Genomic DNA, 22,936 nt, shown 5'->3' with positions numbered 1-22,936 from the left:
TAGAAAAAAATTAATAATTTTATGTAATCTGCTTTATTTTCAAGAGTATCCTCATGCCATCAAGTTGAGGTTGTTGAACCCTAAGCACTATCATTTTCTAGCTTCTGTTTTGGTCAGTTGGTTTCAGCAATGTACTTGCTAATGAATTGAATTTCCTCTTCCTTGCAAACTCAATTCCCCTCTGTCCCATCTACAATTTAAATGAATATAGCTTTGATTTTTAGTAAATAGATATCCAAGACTTGGATTCTAACTGCCATGCAGATGGTATTCATCAGTTTGTTGAAATGATGGTGAAATAGATCAGTTGTTTTAGCTGCCAGTATTGAATTTTGACTCTCAGTGGCTGATAACAGGCTGTTGTTTCACGCTTTGCAGTTTTCTTCAAAACAGCAGTTCTATGTATTTGTTTTAATGGCTGAGTTTATTCTCTCTAGGATAACATTTTGTGTGTTTTGCATTCATATAAAATATTAGAATTTGGACACACACATCATGTATTTGATAAGAAAAAATAAAATAAGTAACTTTGAAATTACCAAAAATACACATATAACTTTTCAGCCTAGTGTTCAAAATGTAATTTTTAGGCAATTGAATATGAAGTAGTCATAATTGCTTTCTGCACACAAGGACGAAAAATCATTAAAAATCATTAATAGTTATTTCAGGACAAGGAAACCCTTTTACAGGAATAATAAATAAAAGCTATAAAATATTGCAGTCTTATAAATACTGTTATAGTAAAAAAAATCTCAATTTTGTATGTAATTAGACAAACACAGTACATTTATTTAGGAGGTACCTTAGAGATTATAAAACCAGTTCCTTTTCAGTGTCCATGCCCTGTTTAGATACTCCATGACTGTGACTACAAATAGGGAAATGTGACATCAGGCTCAATTATTTGAAAACTTCATGGACATCTAGTATGGAAGTGATTTGTTGTGCATTGTTCTGGGATACTTTTTCAACTTCCCAGTGTAGTCTACAGCCCCAGTAATCCTTAGAAATTTCCTATCTAAAGCCTAGTCTACTTAACTTTAAACTTGGGCAGCATCAGCCACTCATGCACTCTGCGCACTCTTCCCATCCAGTGCAACATCATGCATTGTTTCCATCCTTCTCCTACATCCCTGCCCACCCCTTGCTCCTTCCCCACCTTCTTATGTGTCTGCCTGCCCAGTATTTACAACTCCCTATCAGCTTTCTGGGAAGCTGGCATGAAGTTGCTTCACCTAAAAACCATGGATTTTAACTGCATTATAGCTGCATTACTTACCAATGGAAATTCCAATTGAGGACTACTATACCTGGATCCCAGGTAGAGTTTTTATCAGTATTCCGTAAGATGTTCCATGATACAGTATTATTTATAAGGCATTATTCAAGGAATATCCAGATATTACTGATCTACAACTTCTAGCCAGTCCATCCAAGAGGAACAATGGTAAAGGGTGCTGGAAATTGTATTTAGCAACATCTGAAGCTACAAATTCCCTGTTTCTGCACTAGTATATTTTTGAATAACCAGCAGTATATGAACTATAGTATTTGGGAAACAATACAGAGAGATCTCAACTTACAACCATTCATTTAGCAACCATTCAAAATAACAGACCTTGTATTTTGTTTTTTTAGAACCTGAGTCTTATCCTTAATCTCTACCACCTTCTGTAGTTCCACCAGTTGACTAACTTAACCTTGTTGCTTTGATCTTAGTCTCTGACTTCATTTTTTGGGATGTTTCTGTTCTTGATTGTGTAGACAAATGCCTGTGGGATTACAGTGGCTGTAGCACATACCAATTTGAACCATATGAACATTCCCTGCTAAATAAGGAATATAACTTTGAATTTCGTTGCATTTTTTTAGCATGCCACATAACCCAGTTATGTTCATGTATTCTATTCAAGCTAGGATGTCTAATCTAGAGATTACTAAACATACCAATGTATTAATGCTTGCATCTTATGAACTATTAAATGTAAGCAGTGTGCCTATATACCGTATATACTTGAGTATAAGCCGACTCGAGTATAAGCCGAGACCCCCAATTTCACCCCCAAAAACTGGGAAAAGTTGTTGACTCGAGTATAAGCCGATCCGCCGTTCTGCATGCCTCGGAGGCTGGATCCGCGCTCTGCAAGCCTCTGCCGCCAGCAGAGGCTCGATCCGCCATTTTGCAAGCCTGAATACACAGGAATACCCTGTGTGGCCGCGGCTCTCGGGGAAGCCCTGGCTGTCCGCTTCCTCACTCCACGCTGCCATTCGGGGCCCGCGCGTTCCCCGGGCAAATCGCGGCGCCCAGCAGGCGAGGAAACACGCCTGTTCCAGTCGCCCCCCCTTCCCTCAGGAGACGCGAAGCAAGTGACCGCCCGGAGCTTACCGAGGACTTGCGCGCGGCCGAGGCTTCGGTACTTCCAGGATCGCGCGCACCTCTCCCAAGCCGCCGCCGTCCGGAGACCTGCCGAAGTTTGGGGAGGTTTGGGGAGGTACGCGCGCACCTCCCCAAACCTCCCCAAACGTCGGCAGGTCTCCGTTCCTCCGCGCAGACCTGCCGACGTTTGGGGAGGTTTGGGCGCCTCCCCAAACCTCCCCAGGTCTCCGTTCCTCCTGCCGAAGTTTGGGGAGGTTTGGGCGCCTCCCCAAACCTCCCCAGGTCTCCGTTCCTCCGCGCAGACCTGCCGACGTTTGGGGAGGTTTGGGCGCCTCCCCAAACCTCCCCAGGTCTCCGTTCCTCCTGCCGAAGTTTGGGGAGGTTTGGGCGCCTCCCCAAACCTCCCCAGGTCTCACTATACACATTCACCCAGAAGTGACTCCCTCTGTCCTGACAGGGGATTATTCCCCTCCAAGTACATCTAGAATGGTAGTCAAAAGAATTGTTAAGTAGTTTTTACCTTTCACAAATCTCTTTCAACTTCTTTAGTTGATTGCTTTGGCATTCTTCTGCTACATCTGTTAGCTTTTGTATAAGCTTAGGAGGGGGAAAAAACAGATATGTCATAGACTGTACCAGCCACACATTCTGTTGATAAGTATTGCACAGATAGTCTTCAGGTTGTGACCCTAATGGAGACTGCCATTAAATAATGTTAAATGAACTGCCTCAAGTAATGACCAGCCATACGTATTCTCCTCAGTGCATTCATTAAAGAGTGCACTGGTCATTAATTGAGGGTGGGGGAGATCCTGGGAGGCCTAATGCAAGCACCAGCCCGCCTGCCTCAGGTCTCCCCCACCCCCAGATACTGGGCTTCAGCACAGCTGGCTGTCTTGCCAAAGAGAAACATCTGGGAAGGAAAACCCTGTCTTACCTCTTTCCCAATTCTGCCTCTGCCCTTCCTCCTACCAAGGTGTTCTGGGACTAGTTCCCTAGCCTTTTGGAGCTTTTGGTGTTCGCCCATCAGCTGTCTACGGGGAGGCAACAAAGCTGCCTCTCTAGGCTTTGAGAAAAGGCCCCTTGCACAAAAGGCAGCTTCAGGACGAGCTTCCAAAAACCCTTTCCTTCCTTAACGCCCTCCCCACCTTCCCCCAGAAAGCCATATTTCTTTTTTTTTTATTGAAAATTTTTATTGAAGTTACAATATTATCCCCTCCCCAACCCACCCCAGAACCCCTCCCCCTCCCCCATATTTCTTCAATAACAAAAACATAAAAAGCTGGTTGGGATGTACTCGCTGATTTCCCCCCCCCCTTTTTTTAGATGCTAAAACTAAACTCTCCCTCTGCCTTCCAACCAATATCCCTTTTTAAAATCTTACCTTGGCTCCAGATGGAAGAGTAGAGGAACTAAGCTAGTAAGGAGAGAATTTTTTTCTGCAACTTTTTACTCCTGAAGTAGTAGTAGTAGTAATAGTAGTAGTAGGAATAATAATAATAAATCCCTAAAAGTTGTGCCAGAAAATGGAGGACGCTGGGTCTTTGCAAGTTTTAGCTGTTTGTCAGACTGCCTGAAAAGGAGGACGCTGGGTCTTTGCAAGTTTTAGCTGTCTGTCAGACTGCCTGAAAAGGGCGGCCTTCAGGCAGCCAGGCGGACAGCTAAAGCTTGCAAAGACCCAGCGTCCTCCATTTTCTGGCATAACCTTCGGAGATTACTTTAAAAAAAAAACAAAAAAAAAAACTTCAGAGGAAAAACAGCTGCAGAAACATTTTGTCTCCTTGCTGGCTTGGTTCATCTACTCTTCAGCCAGGAGGGAGTCCAAGGCCTAGAGAAGGAGAGCTTTGCAGCATCCCTATGGACAGCTGATGGGCAGACAGCTGAAAGAAGCAGGCAGGCAGGGCGCGGAGGAACGGAGACCTGCAGGTCTCGGACGGCGGTGGCTTGGGAGAGGTGCGCGCGATCCCGGAAGCACCAAAGCCTCGGCCGCGCACAAGTCCTCGGTAAGTTTTTTTGTTGACTGGAGTATAAGCCGAAGTGGAATTTTTCAGCCCAAAAAGTGGGCTGAAAAATTCGGCTTATACTCAAGTATATACGGTACATAAAGTACTTATTTAATCTACTTTTTGAAAACACTTGGAAGATCTTTTTACTGGTTGCTGAAATATTGATAAAACATAAAGATAATAAAATTATAAATTACACCCAATGCAAATTGCATAGTGAATGTGTATTAAACTATAATAAGCTCATCTGATAAGTATTGAAATGTAGAGGTAGTTGATAAGATATAATCCACATGAAATTTATTTCCCTTTTAAAAAATAAAAAGTGTACAGTTAAGGGCACCCCAGTGAAATGCATATCCTATAAAACATAATATCCCCAGAGAGTATGAAAAAAAATGTACTTCAATTGTGTTGAAGACTAGAAGTAATTTATTGCCCTCTGTCTTTAAAAGACCCATTTCTTTCTGTGTCTTATGTAAAAGACACAGAAAGAACTGTCTATAAAAGAAGTTTTGGGTCCAAATCTTAAATAATATTTTAAAGCTTTCTGTGTCTTCTGTAAAAGACACAGAAAGAACTGTCTGTATAAGAAGTTTTGGGTCCAAATCTTAAATAATACTTTTTAAAAATGTGTCTGCAAACACCAATACTTTAAAAAAATCTATCTGCAGACACTATTAAAAACAAGGAACATGATTCTAAATAAATATGTTTCTTTGCTGATAAACATTTTTATGTATGAGGCATGAAAACTCTTGTTACAGATTATGATTGCGAATGTTCACCAATACTCATAGTAAAATTAAATCTGGATAATAAAATCCATTTATGAATAGCATCATAAATCTCATTGTTATATATATGTACTATTTTCAGGGATCTTCAAATTCAGGCAATTGGTTCTATCTGTAATAGAGTCCTCAAAGGTAAATATTCTATTCCTGCCCTTAAGCCTTTTCCAAAAGTAGAATTTTAGTCCTGCTATAATCCATCAAGCTTGTTGCTATTTTCACCCATTATCTCAATCTCTCAAGCTGAATATCAAGTGCAGTGTTTTGTATTTTTCATTTACCGGTAGATAGAACTATTGGAAAACCCACTCAAAAAACATAGGAAACAATACTCGTATATGAAATTAGGCATTCTATTTTTCTTTTATAGTGTTATACTAAATGTTGACAATTCAGTAAGGAATCCTGATGCCAGTTCCCATGTAGGTACTGAGTATTAGTGCTACTTCAATACATTGCATAATTTGCACAATATTGTTTTGTGTTGGGTCTTAAAATATGTCTAATTTTGTACTGATATAATAGAACCTTCCTAGCATGCATGTTGCCCAACAGGCATCTTTCTTGTATCTTGAATTGATGTCTATATTTCTGCTATTTATCACTTAGAGCAGGGCTTTTCAACTTTTTCACCCATTGTACCACTTTTAGGATATGGCAACATCAGAGTACCACCAGTCACCTAGCAAGGTGTCAAAAACTTGATGACCCCCCCAAAAAAGGAAAAAAGTACAGGTAGTCCTCAACTTACAACAGTTTGCATACTGACTGTTCAAAGTTACAATGCCACTGAAAAAAGTTCCCCCCAAGCCACAGCCGAGCAAAACACCTGCCTGCTCGCCCCACGGCGCTCTTCCTCCTGTCCAAGGTTTTCATTGTTGTGAGCATTTCTGTTGAGGATTGGCAGAGGGGGTGGGGTGGGGTGGGGTGGGTGTTTGGTTTTTATTCCCCCCATCTACTAGGTGGTTGCAGCAGGTTTTGATTACTTCACATGACACTGTGACCATCACAAATATGAATCAGTTGCCAAGATCTGAATGTAGATCACAAGACCCTGGAGATGCTGCAACATTCCAGCTGATTGGCACTTCCTCTGGGCTCAGAAGTGCCAGGATCAGTTCTGAGCTCCAGCTGGAGCCTAGCGCTGATCCTGGCGCTTCCGCTGATCCCTGACAGCCCTGCAGCTCTACCCATCTCTTCTCAGGCTTGTGCAGTGCTACCACCGGTTCAGCTCATTCCCCTCCCCCACTACCACTTTTCTAGGATGGTTGCGTACCACCTGCCAGGTGCCAATGTACCACAGGTGGTACCCGTACCACTGGTTGAAAAGCCCTGACTTAGAGAGTGTGCACTCAAAATATCTATAATTTCTTTCCCATTCCCCTTGTCAGTGTGAGGTTGCTAATCCTGGTTTTTGCATGGATGATAGGAAGGATTTAATCATTTACCACTTTAAAGGATCTTTCATGTTCAGTTTGCATTGTGGCAATCCCCCCCCCAAAAAAACGTAAATCACAGCAGGCAGTTTGCAAGCATGGATAAGGTTGGTTCAAACCTATAGTAAGAAGGTAGAACAATTTACTGAGGTTATTCATCTTAAAACCAAACATAATTTGATTGTGTGGTTCACTAGAAGTACATCAAATATTTTATAATTAAAAAGAAAATCAAAGACAATGTTTTAGTATTAAGTTGCGTCTACTATCAACCAATGAAATTTGTAAGAGGAGGAAAAGTTCACAGTCACAAGTCACTGGCCCAAGGTTCCGCAAGTGATTTCATGCCTAAGGCAGGACTAGAATCCATTTTCTACCCCAGTGCATTAACCACTACCCCACGTTGGCTCTCTAATCCATAATATGAATGTTAGAAATTTTACAGGCTTTTTTAAAATACATGCTCAGAATTTGAATTTTTCTGATGCAGGAGTCTCTTTGGCGCCTTCTTCTTGTTAATGTTGATCATCAATTGTTAAATAGGTATTTATTCCAGCAGGCCTTCATTAAATTTGGCTGATTTTATTGCTATTAAAATTATTGTTGTATCTCTTCAGACTATTTTTGTTTCATCATTTAACTGTTTTATTTTTTGTTGTATAAGTGGAACAGCCTTGGACATATTTGGGTGCAAAGTAGATTTTCATCTACATTAATAAATAGTATTAATATTTAGTATTGCTTTTTTATTAACAAGAATTGAACATTCAAAAAATATTTTTGGTTATTTTGATGCTCATTTTTATAGAATTGCATTATTTTGTCCCTCTTTTAATTTTGCTGGCTTCAGTAGAGTTCCACAAGAATACACAGATTTATTATACTTGCCATCTGTTTATTAAATAATTTTAATAGCCCAAGAGAGGTTGGATTCTCTCTATTATATTTGCATTGGAAAATAAAAGCTATTGTCTAAATACAAGTGTATTATTTCCTCTAAGATGCTTACCCCTTTCTGTTATATTTTTCCACTGAAATGAAGGCAAAAAAGAGGAAGTACTATGAAGGATTTTGTGTCAGTGAGTGGGAGTGGCAAAAATTGAAAAGGATCATTGAATCGAATATAATATGGGTTGTATTGGAGTAACCTAATCTGTGCTTTTGCTGACTGTCACTATTCCTATTTTAAAGAGCTGCATAGGCATTTCTATGAAACAGAAGTAACTTTATCCCCATTTTCTCTCTGGCGTGCTTATTATGACTTTATTCAGTAAGCAAAGAGAAATATGGGAAATTAAATAGAACGTTTTAATAAAAATGTGTAAATGAGATTCACTGAACATTTTTGAGATTATGCTTTACCTTATAGATAGTTTTAAAAATAGACGATTTATGTTGATTTGATTAGCTAAGGGATAGGGGAATAGCATTAACTAGAATGTTTTTTTAAAAAAAACTGATTGCAAAACATAATGTAAAATCAAGACTTCAAATCTTGAAATGTAATTTTGACAAATTAAATAAATTTTCCCCTTTAATATCTTCTATAAATTGTAGGCAGACATTCTAGTTTTACAGTGACCATACTGATTGCTTTGATATATTTTTTAAAAAAATATTTAATTAATATAATAATCCTTAATCTTTTGTTACATTGCATCTTCTTCGGAAACAAAACGATGTAATGTAATAATTGGTGAAATCATTGTTTTAAGATGCATAAAATTTTTTCATAATTTTGTGCATCAAATTAATTAATGCCGCTTGGGGGGGTGTGTGAAAGCCCTAATAAGCAGGCATATACATAGAATGAAGGCTACTGCTAAGCTTGTAAGCCGCCCTGAGTCTTCAGAGAAGGGCAGGATATAAATGGAATTAAAATAAATAAAATAAAAATAAAAATAATTGTTCAATTCATTTATTGTGGAATAGTGTCTTCCACGTGTATTGCTACTTCTAACTACCATCTAATTGCCAGCTCCTAGGCTCTTCAAATAGTCTGTCTAGTAATTTTGAGAGTTACAGTCCCCCAGATATTAGGAAGATGTTAAGCAAAGTTAGTTTCATCTTGTATTTCATGTGCAGGAAATTCCTATTGAATTGAGCTAACTTCTGAACTACCATGAAGACTTAATGCAGTAACAGCATATTAAAAAATAAAACAGTTCAACTATATGGGCTTGTATATGTTTAGGGATGGGTACCAAAATAAATTTTGCTTCCAGATAGGACAGCAGCTCCCTCAGAAACTTTGTTAAAACAATCCACTTGGCTGTTTTCTGAGAAAAAAGCAGACCTAAAATTGACTTGAGTATTCTAATGGAACAAAACAAAATAGTTGAATATTCCTGCTATCTAGAAAAGGAAAAGGAAATAGAGATAAGGTAGGACATGTCAGCTACTGTTCTGCAGCAAGTATTTTGTGCATGTCCATGTCAGGTTTATATTAGGAGCTAGTTTCCTAGGACAGGAATGCAGAAAATCTAAACAGGCGACTGCCACGTAGATCTGAATATAGGAAATGTGAGACCCGTTTGCTATTTATTAGTGGAAAACATGGAGAAACAGGACCCCAGGTTAAATCCAACAGGATATCATGTTGGGAATCAACTTTAATATTATTTCAAGTTTATGAGAAGCTTCAGGCAAATTCAAGTTTCTTGTAAGGAGCCTATAGTCCATGCTTGCTAATAGTAGCCAATAGTATTTCTCTTCTTAAATACTTTTTTTGCTGCACTTCTGTTAGTTTTTTCTTTACTTCCAACTCTTTTTAGGTAAGAGATTGCTGGCCTAGAAGCCAAGAGGGAGTGTCTTGAGCATGAAAGATGGCTTGGTGTCCTTGAGCCACTCATTCTCTTTCAATTCAACCCAGTTCACAGGCTTTTGTTATGGGAAAAATAAAAGGCAGGGCATTTGGATGCTTATCACCTTGAATCGATCAAAATATATAAAAGGAGACCACAACAGTAATATAATAGTAATAATATGCCAAATGTCCTGATAAACTCTGGAATTCATTTTCCCATCAATGACAACAATCCGTCCAGGCCCTGAGGCAGCAAAGCAGCCCCAAACCATGATGCTCCGTCTGCCATGTTTTACAGTGGGGATGAGGTTTTGATGTTGGTGTGCTGTGCCTTTTTTTCTCCACACATAGTGTTGTGTGTTTTTCCCAAACAACTCAATTTGGTTTCATCTGTCCACAGTACATTTTGCCAGTAGTGCTGTAGAACATCCAGGTGCTCTTTTGCAAACTTCAAACGTGCTGCAATTTTTTTTTGGACAGCAGTGGCTTCCTCCGTGGTGTCCTCCCATGTACTCCATTCTTGTTTAATGTTTTCCTTATTGTGGATGTGTCAATAAAATGTTAGCATGTGCCAGAGATTTCTGTAGGTCTTTAGCTGACACTGTAGGATTCTTCTTTACCTCATTAAGCATTATGCACTGTGCTCTTGCAGTCATTTTTACAGGACGACCACGCCTAGGGAGAGTAGCAACAGTGCTAATCTTTCTCCATTTGTAGACAGTCTGTCTTACCGTGAACACATGAACATCAAGGCTTTTGGAGATACTTTTGTAACCCTTTCCAGCTTCATGCAAGTCTTCTGAGAGCTCTTTTCTGCGAGGCATGGTTCACATCAGACAGTGCTTCTTGAGACCAGTAAACCCAAAACAGGTGTGTGTTTTTAAAGGGCAGGACAGCTGTCAGTAACACATCCAATATCATCACACTGATTGGAGTCAAGGTTGCTCACTCCTGGCTCCAATTAGCTCTTGGAGAAGTCATTAGGCTAGGGGTTCACATACTTTTTTCACCCTGCACTGTGAATGTTTCCATCTTATGTTCAATTAAAACATGACAACAGCTAATGTTTGTGTAGTATTATTTTAAGCAGACTGTGTTTTTCTATTGTTGTGACTTACATGATGTTTAGAGCGCATTTTATGGCCAATTCATGCAAAACTCCACGTAATCCCAAAGGGTTCACATAACTTTTTCTTGCAACTGTATAGTGTAACTGAATAAATATTTTTCTCCAGTATTAGTTTACTTTCATTATGGTTTTCATATAAGGAAAAAGGATCAGAATAAGCCACAGAATTGGGGTCTTGCAAAATGGAAAACAATAATGACTTACTGTATAATTACATATTATTAAAATGCAAGAAATAGTATTTATGTAGGTAATTTTTGGTCTGATAGCTACATTCACTTACATCCATGGTGAAACATTTATATAAATACCCTATCAAAACATGATTCAACACGTTATTTTTCACTCATTGAATAATTTGTTTATATGTATTCCAGGTATAATACTGTATTGAATTCTTTTTTACACAGCTCACTGCATAGAGCTTTGTGTTTAAAATATTTCATGTAGCTTGATCCTTCCCTCCCTGTAATTAAAAAACTAAGAGTTCTATTTATCTTTCTATCTTTGAAGGGGTATTTTCTTTTTAAATGAGTAGATAAATAAAAGAGGAACAATGAGAGAGGAATATATTTGATTGCCACGAAATTTTAAAGCCACGGGGGGGGGGGGGCGGAAATGGAGGGAACAGGGAACAATGCTATTTCAATCCATTGCATTTCACCCTTCAGTACTATTGCCAAAAATACTGCTTGATGGTGTCTCTATGCAGGTAATCCTTTTATAATAATTGGTCACCGAGGGACCATTTGAAGTTATGATGGACCCCCAAAAGCTTCTCAAGACCTGGTTCCAGACTTCTGACATGTGCACATGCACACACCCCAAAATTATCAAACAAGTTTAAATTATATTGGCTTATATTTTATAATTTATTTGGATATACTTTATAAGCATTTTTATTTTTTACTGTGAAAAATTGTTTTTATTGCTTTTTGAGTAGTGCATTTAAATTGCAGTGTAGCTAAAGACAATGTCACAATACTGTGAAAAATGTGTCATCCCTTTCATCAGTTTAGGAAAATAACAGCATTAATAATGACTTTCTACAAGGGGATTTTTTTAATATAAAATCTAACCAATAATAACTTAAAATAGAATTTTTTTCTCTTGAAAGCAGAAAGTTAGCTTGTTAGCTGATCCAAGTTCATCTTTACAAATCTAATTGCTCAGCAGTTGCCTAACAGTTACCAAAGGAATCCATACATCTGTGTGCACAAGCATACAAACACAGAAAGCTTTTAACATGACTACTTGCAAAAAATGATTTTGCCAGGACACTGTCAGTTTTATAAATTTTCAGCAAGATGCTGTTAAAAAAAAAGCAATTCCCCTTGAATTTTATAGAACCGAGTTGCCTCAAGAAAGAATATCAATAAGGAAGGTACTAGCTTTCCTTTAGATAGTTAAGCATACTGAGCTACAGAAAAACGTGATATCCATTTCTTAAGCTGTCTCAGATAAATTCTGGAATCCAGTTGGTGATTGTCCAGATTATATTCACATATTCCTATGACACTTCTTCAAGTCTATAAGAAGAAACCTATTTCCTACTTTAAAGGGAAGGAAAGGAGAGAAAAAAGTATGTTATCTAATGTAGTGGCATGCAATTTATAGGTTCTCTACTTACAGCTTTTTATATCTTGTGGTAGTTCTTGTTCAATTATGTGGTTTTTGCTTTGACCACTATGTTGTATAGCTCATTCAGTGATGGTGAAACTTTCAGAGACCGAGTGCCCAAACTGCAACCCAAACCCCACTTATTTATGGTCAGGTGCCGGATAGGGGTGGTCCACTGGGTAGGCAGGGCCTAACGGGTGGGCATGGCCAGCTTGACATCACTCACGTCAGGGACACTTGTACGGGGCTGGGCAGGACTGAGATGGTTCTGAGGGTCTCCGGCGGAGGGGGGATGGGACCTGGGTGAGCTCCGGGGCATGGTCCACTGGAGGAGCCTCACTGATATTAAAGAGGGTGGGGGAAGAGATGATAGTAAAGGGGGTGGGGGAGATATGATATTAAAGGGGAATCAGGACTCTTTAAAACTACCTTTTAATTTCAACTCATGCCAATTCCTCTTAACTTCCCATTCAATCCAAAGAGTTCTATGGTTTTAGGAAGGAGAGGAGCAAGAATAGACCACAAAGCCAATCTGTGAGTTTCTTCTCTCACCTGCAGGCACACCACCTCCCCTACCCAGAGAGATCCCCTTTTTATAAGTTTGCTTACTCTGCAACACTTTCCTTTCCCCACACTTTTAGCTTCCCTGCTGACTCAATCTCTCTTTCTCCCTCACACACAAAAGCTCCCCCTGCTTTCTCCCCCTTCTCCCCCTTTTCCTCCAGCTGTACCTGAACGGAGTGGGAGGAGGTTAAAAAAAAGAGAAGGGAAGAAAAGGGGAGGCTCCCCTTTTTTGTAACACCTCAGCTTCCTCCTCTTCCCCTCCTGTCTCTTGCTCTCGCTCTTTCACACACACACAGAGAGAGAAACCCTTCCTGCTTTCTTCTCCTTCTCACCCTTTCTCTCCAGCCACCACACGTTGCCAACAGCCAACAGTTCCAGGCTGCAGCTCTGCATGACTGCTGCATTCCCCTCTCCGGCCCTACAACGTGGCAGAGAGGGCAAATGAGAGCCGGCCGACGCTCGGCTTGTGCTCCCACCTCCACGCCTTTCATCCCACAGGCCAGGCGTGCCCTGGGGTGCTAGGCTTACAGAACACCAAGGCCTAAGTGAGGAAAGATGTGGTGCAGCAGAGCCAGATGAGAAGAGGTCCAGCAACGCAGTGAATGGCCAAGCGAGGCTGGGAGGGGTGGGCTGTGGCGGGGTGAGGCAAATGAGCTGCAGCTGCTGCTGCAAACCACCAGTCCCCGAGCACTGGCCGTTTCCTGTGTGTGCACCGGGAGGGCACCCAGCCAGGTTGGGGTGGGCTGGGGCAGGAAGGGCCGGTCCCTTGCCATTTCTGGGACAGCCCCAGGATGCCAAATTTGGGCCCTCCCCAGCCTGGCATCTGCTGCTTTGGTGGTTCTGTAGGCAAAGCTGTCAGAGAACCTCGCAGCTCTGCCCACAGAGCCACCAAAGCTGTAGCTGAAACTGTCCATTTGTCATGATGCGTGAGGCGGCTGTTTCCTCTGGCCGGAGGCAAGTAACCACGCCATGCTGAAATCAGCCATTTGCCATGAGGTGGCTGTTTGCCTCTAGACGGAGGCCAGCAGCCGCGCCAAGCCACGCCAAGCCATTTGCCATGATGCACGAGGCAGCTGTTTGCCTCTGGCCAGAGGCCAGCAGCCGTGCCATGCCGAAACTGGACATTTGCCGTGACACACAATGCAGCTGTTTGACTCTGGGTGGCGGCAAACAGCCGTGCCACGCCAAAACTGGCCGCTGCCGTTTCCCGCCACCCCCCGCACAGATCGCCTTGCTGCCACCACCTGGGGAGCACCGAAGCTCACTTGCATGTCCGGGGCACTGGAGTTTCCCGGTGTAGCTGTGCCAAGCCATGCCGCCAGCTCATCTCGACACCTCTTTCTCTGAGCTGCTTGTGGCTTCTCACCGCTCCCCACCCAGTTCTTGCAGCTGCTCCCTGACTCCCGATGCAGAGAAAGAAAGCGAAAGCGCTGGCACACGTGGAGAGGGGGAGGGGAGCAGCCCGGGCCCGCTTCCCTCTGCGGCAATGGCACGCATGCCCACAGGAACGGCTCTGCGTGCTAATTGTAGTATGCGTGCCATAGGTTTGCCACCTCAGAGCTGGTTGCTCCGGAGCTCATAATCAGTCATGTAAGGTACTGTACTATAGATGTCGGTCTGCTTTTGTCAGAATATATGAAATAATGTTAAGCTGAATTTTCAAGAATTTTTTTAATTAAAATATAGTATTTGTTGAGGGAGAATTCTTCAAATTGAGAAGCAAATCAGCAATATTATTTACAACTAAGGTGAGCTGTGGAAAACCCAAAATTGTTTGGGGTAGAACTGCATTTCTGAGTATGATCTGGAAGTCATTGATTGTCAGCTGAGTTATATGCCATAACTTCCACACATTCATGGGCCACAGTCTATTTTTCATTTCAACCCTATAATGAGCCAGCAATCAGGTGCCAAGAGTCCACTTGCTTCTTAAGTCTCTCCTTCTAAGGCAGGGGTCTTCAAACTCGGCCTTTTTATGACTCGTGGACTTCAACTCCCAGAATTCCTCAGCCAGGCATGCTGGCTGAGGAATTCTGGGAGTTGAAGTCCACGAGTCATAAAAGGGCCGAGTTTGAAGACCTCTGTTCTAAGGGATGATTTACAAGAAAAGATCCATGACAAAAAAAACAGATTCATTGAATTGTGGTAAATATAATGGGAGTAGCAACAAGTGACTTATGGCAGAGGTCCCGAACCTTTTGGGCACTAGGTATCAGTTCCGTGGAGAGAGGTTTTTCCACCGACCAGAGTGTGTGTGGTTTTGTGTGCTACCTGCATCCCACGGATGGGGCTTTGCTTGTTTGTGCGGCCCAGTTGCTGGCATGCCATGGCCCGGTACTGGTCCACGGACTGGGGATTGGGGACCTCTGCCTTATGGCCATAAAGAAGCACCCCAAGCCATCATAAATGGACCTTTCCTTGGTCACGTGACCATATATTGGGCTGTTTTGCTTTATGACTGGTCATGGCATTCCAGGTCACATGGCCACAATTCCTGATGGTTGTTTTCTGTTCCTGGTTTCCAGCAAAAAAATGTTCATTCAGATGAATGGGTTTGTTTAACCACTGCCATGTTCTCTTTACAGTGAAAAAGGCTGTAAAATTACTTCTGGTCACATGGGTGCCTTGACTTACAACACAGCAACTTATTACTGTAATTATAGACTCAATATATATAGAATAAACTTATCTATAACCTGGGTAGGTCATCTTTGAGCTCATGTGATCCATAATAGAAATGTTACTAATTATATGAAATGTGCATAAAATTTACTTTTTATGTTCTACATAATAAAATCTCATAATGTCAGATTTTAAGGAAACTTCTTTTAATCTATCTAGTAATATCCTAAAAGATAGTATATATGTCTAAAGTATTTCTTTCTCATATTTTACTTTGTTGTAATCTGGGATTTGCAAGTTAATGGTCCATAAGAGACCAATTCTCAGGCTTTCATATTGTAGAGCAGAAAAGGTAGAAGGCAAACATTTCAGAAATACTTGGAGAAAAATTGGAAAGTAGTGATAAAACAATTATTATATAATGCCTTGTTTGGTTATCAAACAAATAAAAAAATCATATACTATTAAAAACTAAGCTTAATGTACCAGGGCTTGCTTAAAAAAAACCAGTGGAAGATCTTAATTAAAAATTTTGCTTTGTTTTCATTTAGCTATTGATTCATTGACATATTTCTTGCAAACAGTCTTTTAAAATGAACCAACATTAGAGTTGAGTTATATTCAACAAATTATCCAGAATATCAGGGTTTTAAAACCTTTTTGCATTATAGATGTTGTGTTTTATGTATTTGCAGTAAGATTTAGAAGCTGTGAAGCACACAGAAAAGTCCATTTTGAAAGCAGCGCACCAGCAGATTTCAGAATTGGTGATGATGGTGTGGTATATGCAGCTAGAAGCTTTCAGCTTTCTCCAGAACCTACTGAATTTTTCCTGTATGCCAGTGACAAAGAAACAAAAGAACAGTGGCAAGTGATCATAAAACTAGGTCTTGATCCAAAGGATTCTGTAAAGGTAAAATGTCTTAATATATTTTAGAAACATATATGAGAACGGGGTTCATAATTTTATCTTTTTTTATTTTTGCCTAATTTTATGTGTTAAAATATTATTAATTTTCAAAATACATTTTTCTATTATCCCATCTCACTGAAAATATGAAAGTTATTTGCATTTAAAATTTGGCTTTGTGTGGGAGTACATTTTTAAAAGGTAGAAATTTAAATTGGAATGTCAAATATAATAAATAAATAAGTAAACAATTTGCTTTTCAGACCCATCAGTCACATTTTATAACATTGGAACTTCAGATTTACAAATGTAACAGGAAAAGCAATTCTGGCAGAAAGTATTCGGTCTGCTTTGTGCCTCAGTAATAAAATGTTGGGGTTGCATGTGTGTAAATTATTCATGACTCTACTGCCACTTTAGAGAAAGGAGCTTTCCTCTTGTGTGAAGTGCTCTCAGCCAAGCTGGAAAGAAATCTTTCTTAGTCTTGCTGCCAGTAAGCATTGAATATGTGCATTGTTTGGTATTCTGCTATTTGTTCTTCTAAAAAATATACTGGATAATTTATGTCAATAGATATGTACACAATAAAATTAACCATTATAGGTATATATAAAAAAACATGGATTTGATTCATTCATGAAATTGATTTATATCGATATGCCAACATGGAACAGAGAATGAATTTGCATTTAAATAATCAAGAGATAGCTCCTGAACTTGGGCAAAGGCTTATAATAATGAAAACTTTCATGCTGGTAATCTTGCCTTTTTCAGGGAATTGGAATTTGCATTGGTGTTTGCTGGACTGTGACTTCTCCAAACCTGTAATCATATTTATGCAGTCACAGAACTTGCTGTTCAGCTAGGATATCATATTTTTCCCACCATGTTTTTACATAACATAAGCATGCCCAGTCTTTTAAACAAGGTCTCAGATATACCTATTTGTGTGCATTGAGTAGGACTTAGTAAGTTGTTTGCTATTTCATATTTTGGGGAACTGTATAAATTGGGGGAGAAATACTTTAAAATTCTTGCCGGGCAAAGCTACTTGGTTGATTGAATGCATTTGGTTTGGTGGGTCAGCTTAAACTTAATTTGTTATTCTGCATTTCTCATTAAAAGCTCATTAAAAGCATCACCAACTATATAGCTGGGCTTGCATATGTATATAAATAAATACTCAATATTTTTTCTAGGACTCTTAATTCTGGTCCTGAGCATGCTCACTAAAACTTTGTTTAAAGGTCAACATATCTTTCAAACAAATAAAATACATTTCTATTTATTTACCGATAAATTACCTTAATGCTGCAAGTGCCCTTTATCTTTTCCTATTAGATTATCTTATGTAAGATATTTAAGATTATTTATTATTGTTGAAAACATCTGGCTTCCATAGTGTAAAAAGAAGCCATTATTTTTCTTATTCCACATTTAACTGAAAAGACCGAGTATTGTTTTAAAAGATTGAAGAAATATGTCTCTTTGTTTTCACCATATGCATAAGCAAGCTAGCAATCTGCAAGCGTCAAGAACCAAAAGCCAGAATGCTTACAGATGCAGAGAATTGTTGACACCCTGCAGAGATTAATACCTACTGTGTAAAGTAGGCCATCTACAGCATCCATCATGGCTGACATAGGTTTAAAATAATTACAACATTAATTCTATGGGATTTAATAGGATCATAAATATTTGAGACAGTCCTTACTACTATGTATTAAACTTCCTTAGAAACTCAAATTATATTTTAGCACACCCAGGTTTAAATTTAATGTACAGTACCACATTACCTGAACTGTAGCTAATGAAAAATATCTAAAGGCATACTGTTAAATTTGCAATAATCTTAACTAGGCTGTAGGTGGAACATAAAAAGTATAAGGTATAGAACGAAGTTCTAATAAATTGCTTAAAACTCCACTTTCTTTCTAGAGACTTCTAATAGAAAACAAAGTAGGTATTACATAGATCTTTTTTCTTATTCCATGTCATGTCATTTTGTAAATTTGGGGGTTATACATTGTCTTTGGAAGCCTTATTTTATATTGTTTAAATCTTTGTTCATTGTGTAAATGTATTTAAATATTTATGCTGCTTTCTATTTGAAAAAACTTAAGCAATTAATCTGTACTAATTTTCATTATCTATAATTGCAAGGAACAAAAGAAAATGGAAGACATTGTATTTCCTAGACATCACAGTGGCCATCTGCAAAGACAGAAAAGAGATTGGGTTATCCCTCCAATCAATTTGCCAGAAAACTCCAGAGGGCCATTTCCTCAGGAATTAGTTAGGGTAAGGCAGAGAACACAAGAGTGTTGCTGAAGGAGTTTAATAATGATTTTCTTTATCAACGAGCTGAGATAAAAAAAATCCATGTATTCTTATAAAAAAATGAAACCAGGTTATTTACATGTAAAGGAAGAAAATAAACCAAACATGAGAATTTTTGTTGTATTCCTAGACAATTCTCCCTCAGTAGAAACCTTAATAGAGTAGTCCTATTATACTCTCAGTATTATGTGTACTATACTGGCAATAGAAAAAGAGAAGAAATATGAAAGAATAAGATAAAGCTGTCTCTGTTTGTCCAGGTATACTATTAATAGCTTATCAATATGATAAATACAATTGCACAGATTTTAAAAAATCAAAAGGATACTAAATTCTGATAGAATGTAAAAGACAAATTGTTATACAGTAAACCTTCAGATTAACAATACCCATTTAATGGACTTTGCATATAACCAACAACATTTTCTTCTAGGTATTATTTCAAAATAAAGGAGAAAGTCCTTTATTCATTTGCTTTAATATATGTCATTTGAAAAATGATATCACATTTGTAAAATGATGTCATTTATGGAGATAACAACATTCAGATTTGTGTGGTTCTTCCCTCAAATGGCTTTAAAGTAATGATACACACATATTTTACATTCAGTCAAAAAAAATTTATTGAATGATTGTTGGTATGAGTCTCTTCGGATTGTGACATAGGAGGCATATCAATTTCATAAATAAATATTGCTTTTATATTTAAATAATAAAAGATCAGAAAGAGTTGGCCTAAGAGAAACCTACAAAAGCTGTTGAACAAAATAAACTTTCAAGAAGACTTTCTGTCACCAGTACTGCTTGTTATTGCATTGATTCCTCTTTCAACAATACTGATCAAGTCAGGCCATGGCTATCAAACATCAAAAACATCGACCAAGCTATCTGCTTTAGTCCTCTTTGCATGGACTGTCTGATGATGTATGGAATACTGTAGAATCTTTGCTCAGCACTGTCTGAATATACAGCCAACTATTATAATGCAGTTTCTTTGGTGGAAGGAACATTTTCCAGTTGTGTTGTGCTTTCTAGCAGAACAGGCAGTTTTGTTAACTATGGGAGGATTTCCTTTGACAGTAATAAATATATAAATATATATTAGGCATTGTGTAGATTACAGGTGCCAGCAGTACCCTTTATTAGTAAGATGTCCAATGCAGTTCACTTAAAAAAAGTTACCTTGCTGATTTTTACAATTACAACAAAAAGCTAGATAAGAAAATGTAAATCATTTCTATGGCTGTTATGGGGTATGCATGCATGTGCATACTGATAGATTTTTTTAAGCATCTAGTAGTTCTGAATATATTTAATGAACTCACCATCTTCTTGGTATGTAGATCAGATCTGATCGTGATAAAAGCCTTTCCCTGCGATACAGCGTTACTGGTCCAGGAGCTGATCAGCCTCCAACTGGCATCTTCATCATCAATCCCATTTCAGGTCAACTATCAGTGACAAAACCATTAGATCGGGAGCTAATTGCTTCTTTTCATGTAAGTTTTTAATTAACTAAGAAAATAAAGTTTAAAATCAAAGATCGTATCTAGAATTACTTTCTCAGTTTAAGATTTAAAATTATGTAAATGGATTAACAACTCAGATTTGATTTAATGAAATAGACAAAAGAAGCAAAATGAGAAACTATTATATTTTCTTTCAATTTCCAGTTACAAATTCAATCACATAATTTAGAAAAAATGTTTTTGATGTGAAGCTTTATATGAGTATTAAATGGTGACAGTTATTTCAGAAATAAAAAAATAAATCTACCATGAGATTTTTTTTAAAATTGCATCTAGTCAATTTAAATATAAACACCTTTGGGGTTGAAATTAATTGCAGAAGAGAAAATAGATAAGAAGATGCATGGATAAATGGATTACCGGTACTAGAAAAAACATTTCATGTTTGATGAATATTAAAAACTGAAAAGTGAAATAGTCTCATTTAATTATTTTCATTATAGCATTATGATAATATGAAAAAAATTTCTACCTTTAGCTAATTCCTCCTGCTTCTGCTGTTCCTTTTTTCCTTCCTTCTTTCCACCCTTTCTCCCTTCCAGGATAACATATTTTTTACTGCTTAGAAATGTCTTGCTACTTTTAGGCATTATGGGATTTTGGTAATTCAGGATATTACTTTTTAAAATCTGTTTTCAAGTGTCTGAAATGACCAAAAGAGGATGACAAAATAAATCAAGTTAGTTGATTCTGTTTAAAGTGTCCTGCCATCAACAACAATTACCTTGTCTGATGATAACTGTTGCAGGTTTTTCTGATTTATTTTTTTAAAATATCTTTTGCAGCTAAGGGCACATGCTGTAGATGTAAATGGGAACCAGGTGGAAAATCCCATTGATATTGTTATTAATGTCATTGATATGAATGATAATAGACCTGAATTCCTACATCAGGTTTGGAATGGGACAGTCCCAGAAGGATCAAAACCAGGTAAAATATTAGAGATGGAGTCATTTATTTTATATACTATATATATTATATTTTAATATTGTAGAGCCTTTTAAACATTTAACTTAACACTAAGACAATACATAAAAGTTAAATTTGTCTCAATAAAGAGAATTGGCTACAAGTTTCAGTTAATCAACTGCATTTGTATTGGGAGGAGACAGAGCTTTCCAAAGCTGCTTCTTAATATCCCTCTTCACTGACTCAAAATAGCTTAATTTAATTCACTTGATTTGACACAGGACAAATTTGTCCACAGAAGAAATCAGATCTGGATCTTGATTCAGATATCTGAAATTTCATGTTTCCTGGTGTTGACAGTAAAAAATAAACATAATTATGGGATAATTACTACTTATGTACAAATTTGACATGTTAAATGATCTACTTTATGTATTCTTTTTTATTGTAAATATCTGTTTGGTATGTTATTATCCTATAGAATTACAATTGTCTAGTTTGGTAATATATTTTATAATTTTATAAATTTTAATTAATTGATATTTGTTTCTCTTCCATGTTTAGTTGTAGAGATGATGATGGCTTTGGTAGTGATGATATTATGTTATATTTAGACACAGTCTACCAGATAATTCCGGCTTGATTTGGACTGTCCAATCCTTCCCAAGGATTTAGCATGGCTAAATATATAATTGTAATATATGCACAGTTCCACTTAATGCAACATTTTGTAATTATGAGCCATGCATTCCTATTTTGTCCAAATGCTTTCCAGATCTTTTGTTGTTATGGTTGGTCACGTAATACGCCAGATCTGGCATTTTTACCACCTATTGAGTACTTCCCAAGGATATGGAATAGGTAGATGTTGTTTAATGGTGTTGCTGTGACTCCAAATTTTCTGGTAATACTCTGTGTGTTTTAAATGTAGCATACTAGTGAATTATGGTAGAAAGAAGCAGATTTAGAAATGGATGGCATGTAGTATGGGGAAAAACCCTAATAATATAGGTGTAACATTGGTATATTCAAAGCTTTATTATGTTATTGTAATGTTAAAAAGGACTCTTAATATACTATTATTATCATCATGCTGCAAATATGATGAGGGAAGAACAGTGGGCCTAAAATCATCTAGTGAGATAATTGAAACGAAGAATTTCTTGATTGTATTTCTGAATCTTAAGTCAAGCAACATTCCAGAAATTCTTTAACTATGTCCTGTGTATTAGCAAATAAAACTGTATCCATAAGTGGAACAGATTTTCTATCTTTTTGCAGTAGCCTGACTAGCAAATCAACTGTAAAAGTAAAGGTAAAGGTTCCCCTGCACATGCGTGCTAGTCGTTTCCGACTCTAGGGGGCAGTGCTCATCTCTGTTTCAAAGCCGAAGAGCCAGCGCTTGTCCGAGGATGTCTCCGTGGTCATGTGGCCAGCATGACTATATGCCAAAGGCGCACGGAACGCTGTTACCTTCCCACCGTAGTGGTCCCTATTTTTCTACTTGCATTTTTACATGCTTTCGAACTGCTAGGTTGGCAGAAGCTGGGATGAGTAACAGGTGCTCACTCTGTTACGCGGCACTCGGGATTTGACCCGCCAAACTGCCGACCTTCTGATCGACAAGCTCAGCGTCCTAACCCACTGAGCCACGCGTCCCTATAAAATCAACTGTATTATGTTATAAGATCATTCTGCAATTGAAGGAGATGCAGGAAGAAAGCATAGATGTGAGAACTGTCTTGCTGTTTTATGCAGTTTTATCAGCCCATTGAGAAGGATCAAGATTAGGCAACTTGATTGGAAATATGCTTTATTGATACAGTCTATTGTTACAGATTGTTGAAAGTCTAATAGCATTTCCCTTCCCTTTCTCCTACACTCAGCCATT

General features: G+C 38.3%; 1 protein-coding gene across 1 annotated transcript in view; it reads left to right on the top strand.

The window, feature by feature from the left end:
• The window catches only part of CDH2 (cadherin 2), a gene marked incomplete at both ends in the record, with an annotated part of 133,879 nt that overhangs the window by 83,875 nt on the left and 27,068 nt on the right, over window positions 1-22,936 (top strand). The window contains 4 exons of the mRNA XM_081322210.1: window positions 16,053-16,270; window positions 18,431-18,568; window positions 19,951-20,106; window positions 20,922-21,066. Of these exons, the coding sequence (XP_081178336.1) occupies window positions 16,053-16,270; window positions 18,431-18,568; window positions 19,951-20,106; window positions 20,922-21,066 (657 nt within the window). The remainder of the gene's footprint in view (window positions 1-16,052; window positions 16,271-18,430; window positions 18,569-19,950; window positions 20,107-20,921; window positions 21,067-22,936) is intronic.

This window comes from Vipera berus (genome assembly GCF_964194415.1).
Source record: "Vipera berus genome assembly, chromosome: 3".
NCBI lineage: Eukaryota > Metazoa > Chordata > Lepidosauria > Squamata > Viperidae > Vipera > Vipera berus.
This window is presented reverse-complemented; position numbering and strand designations above follow the sequence as displayed.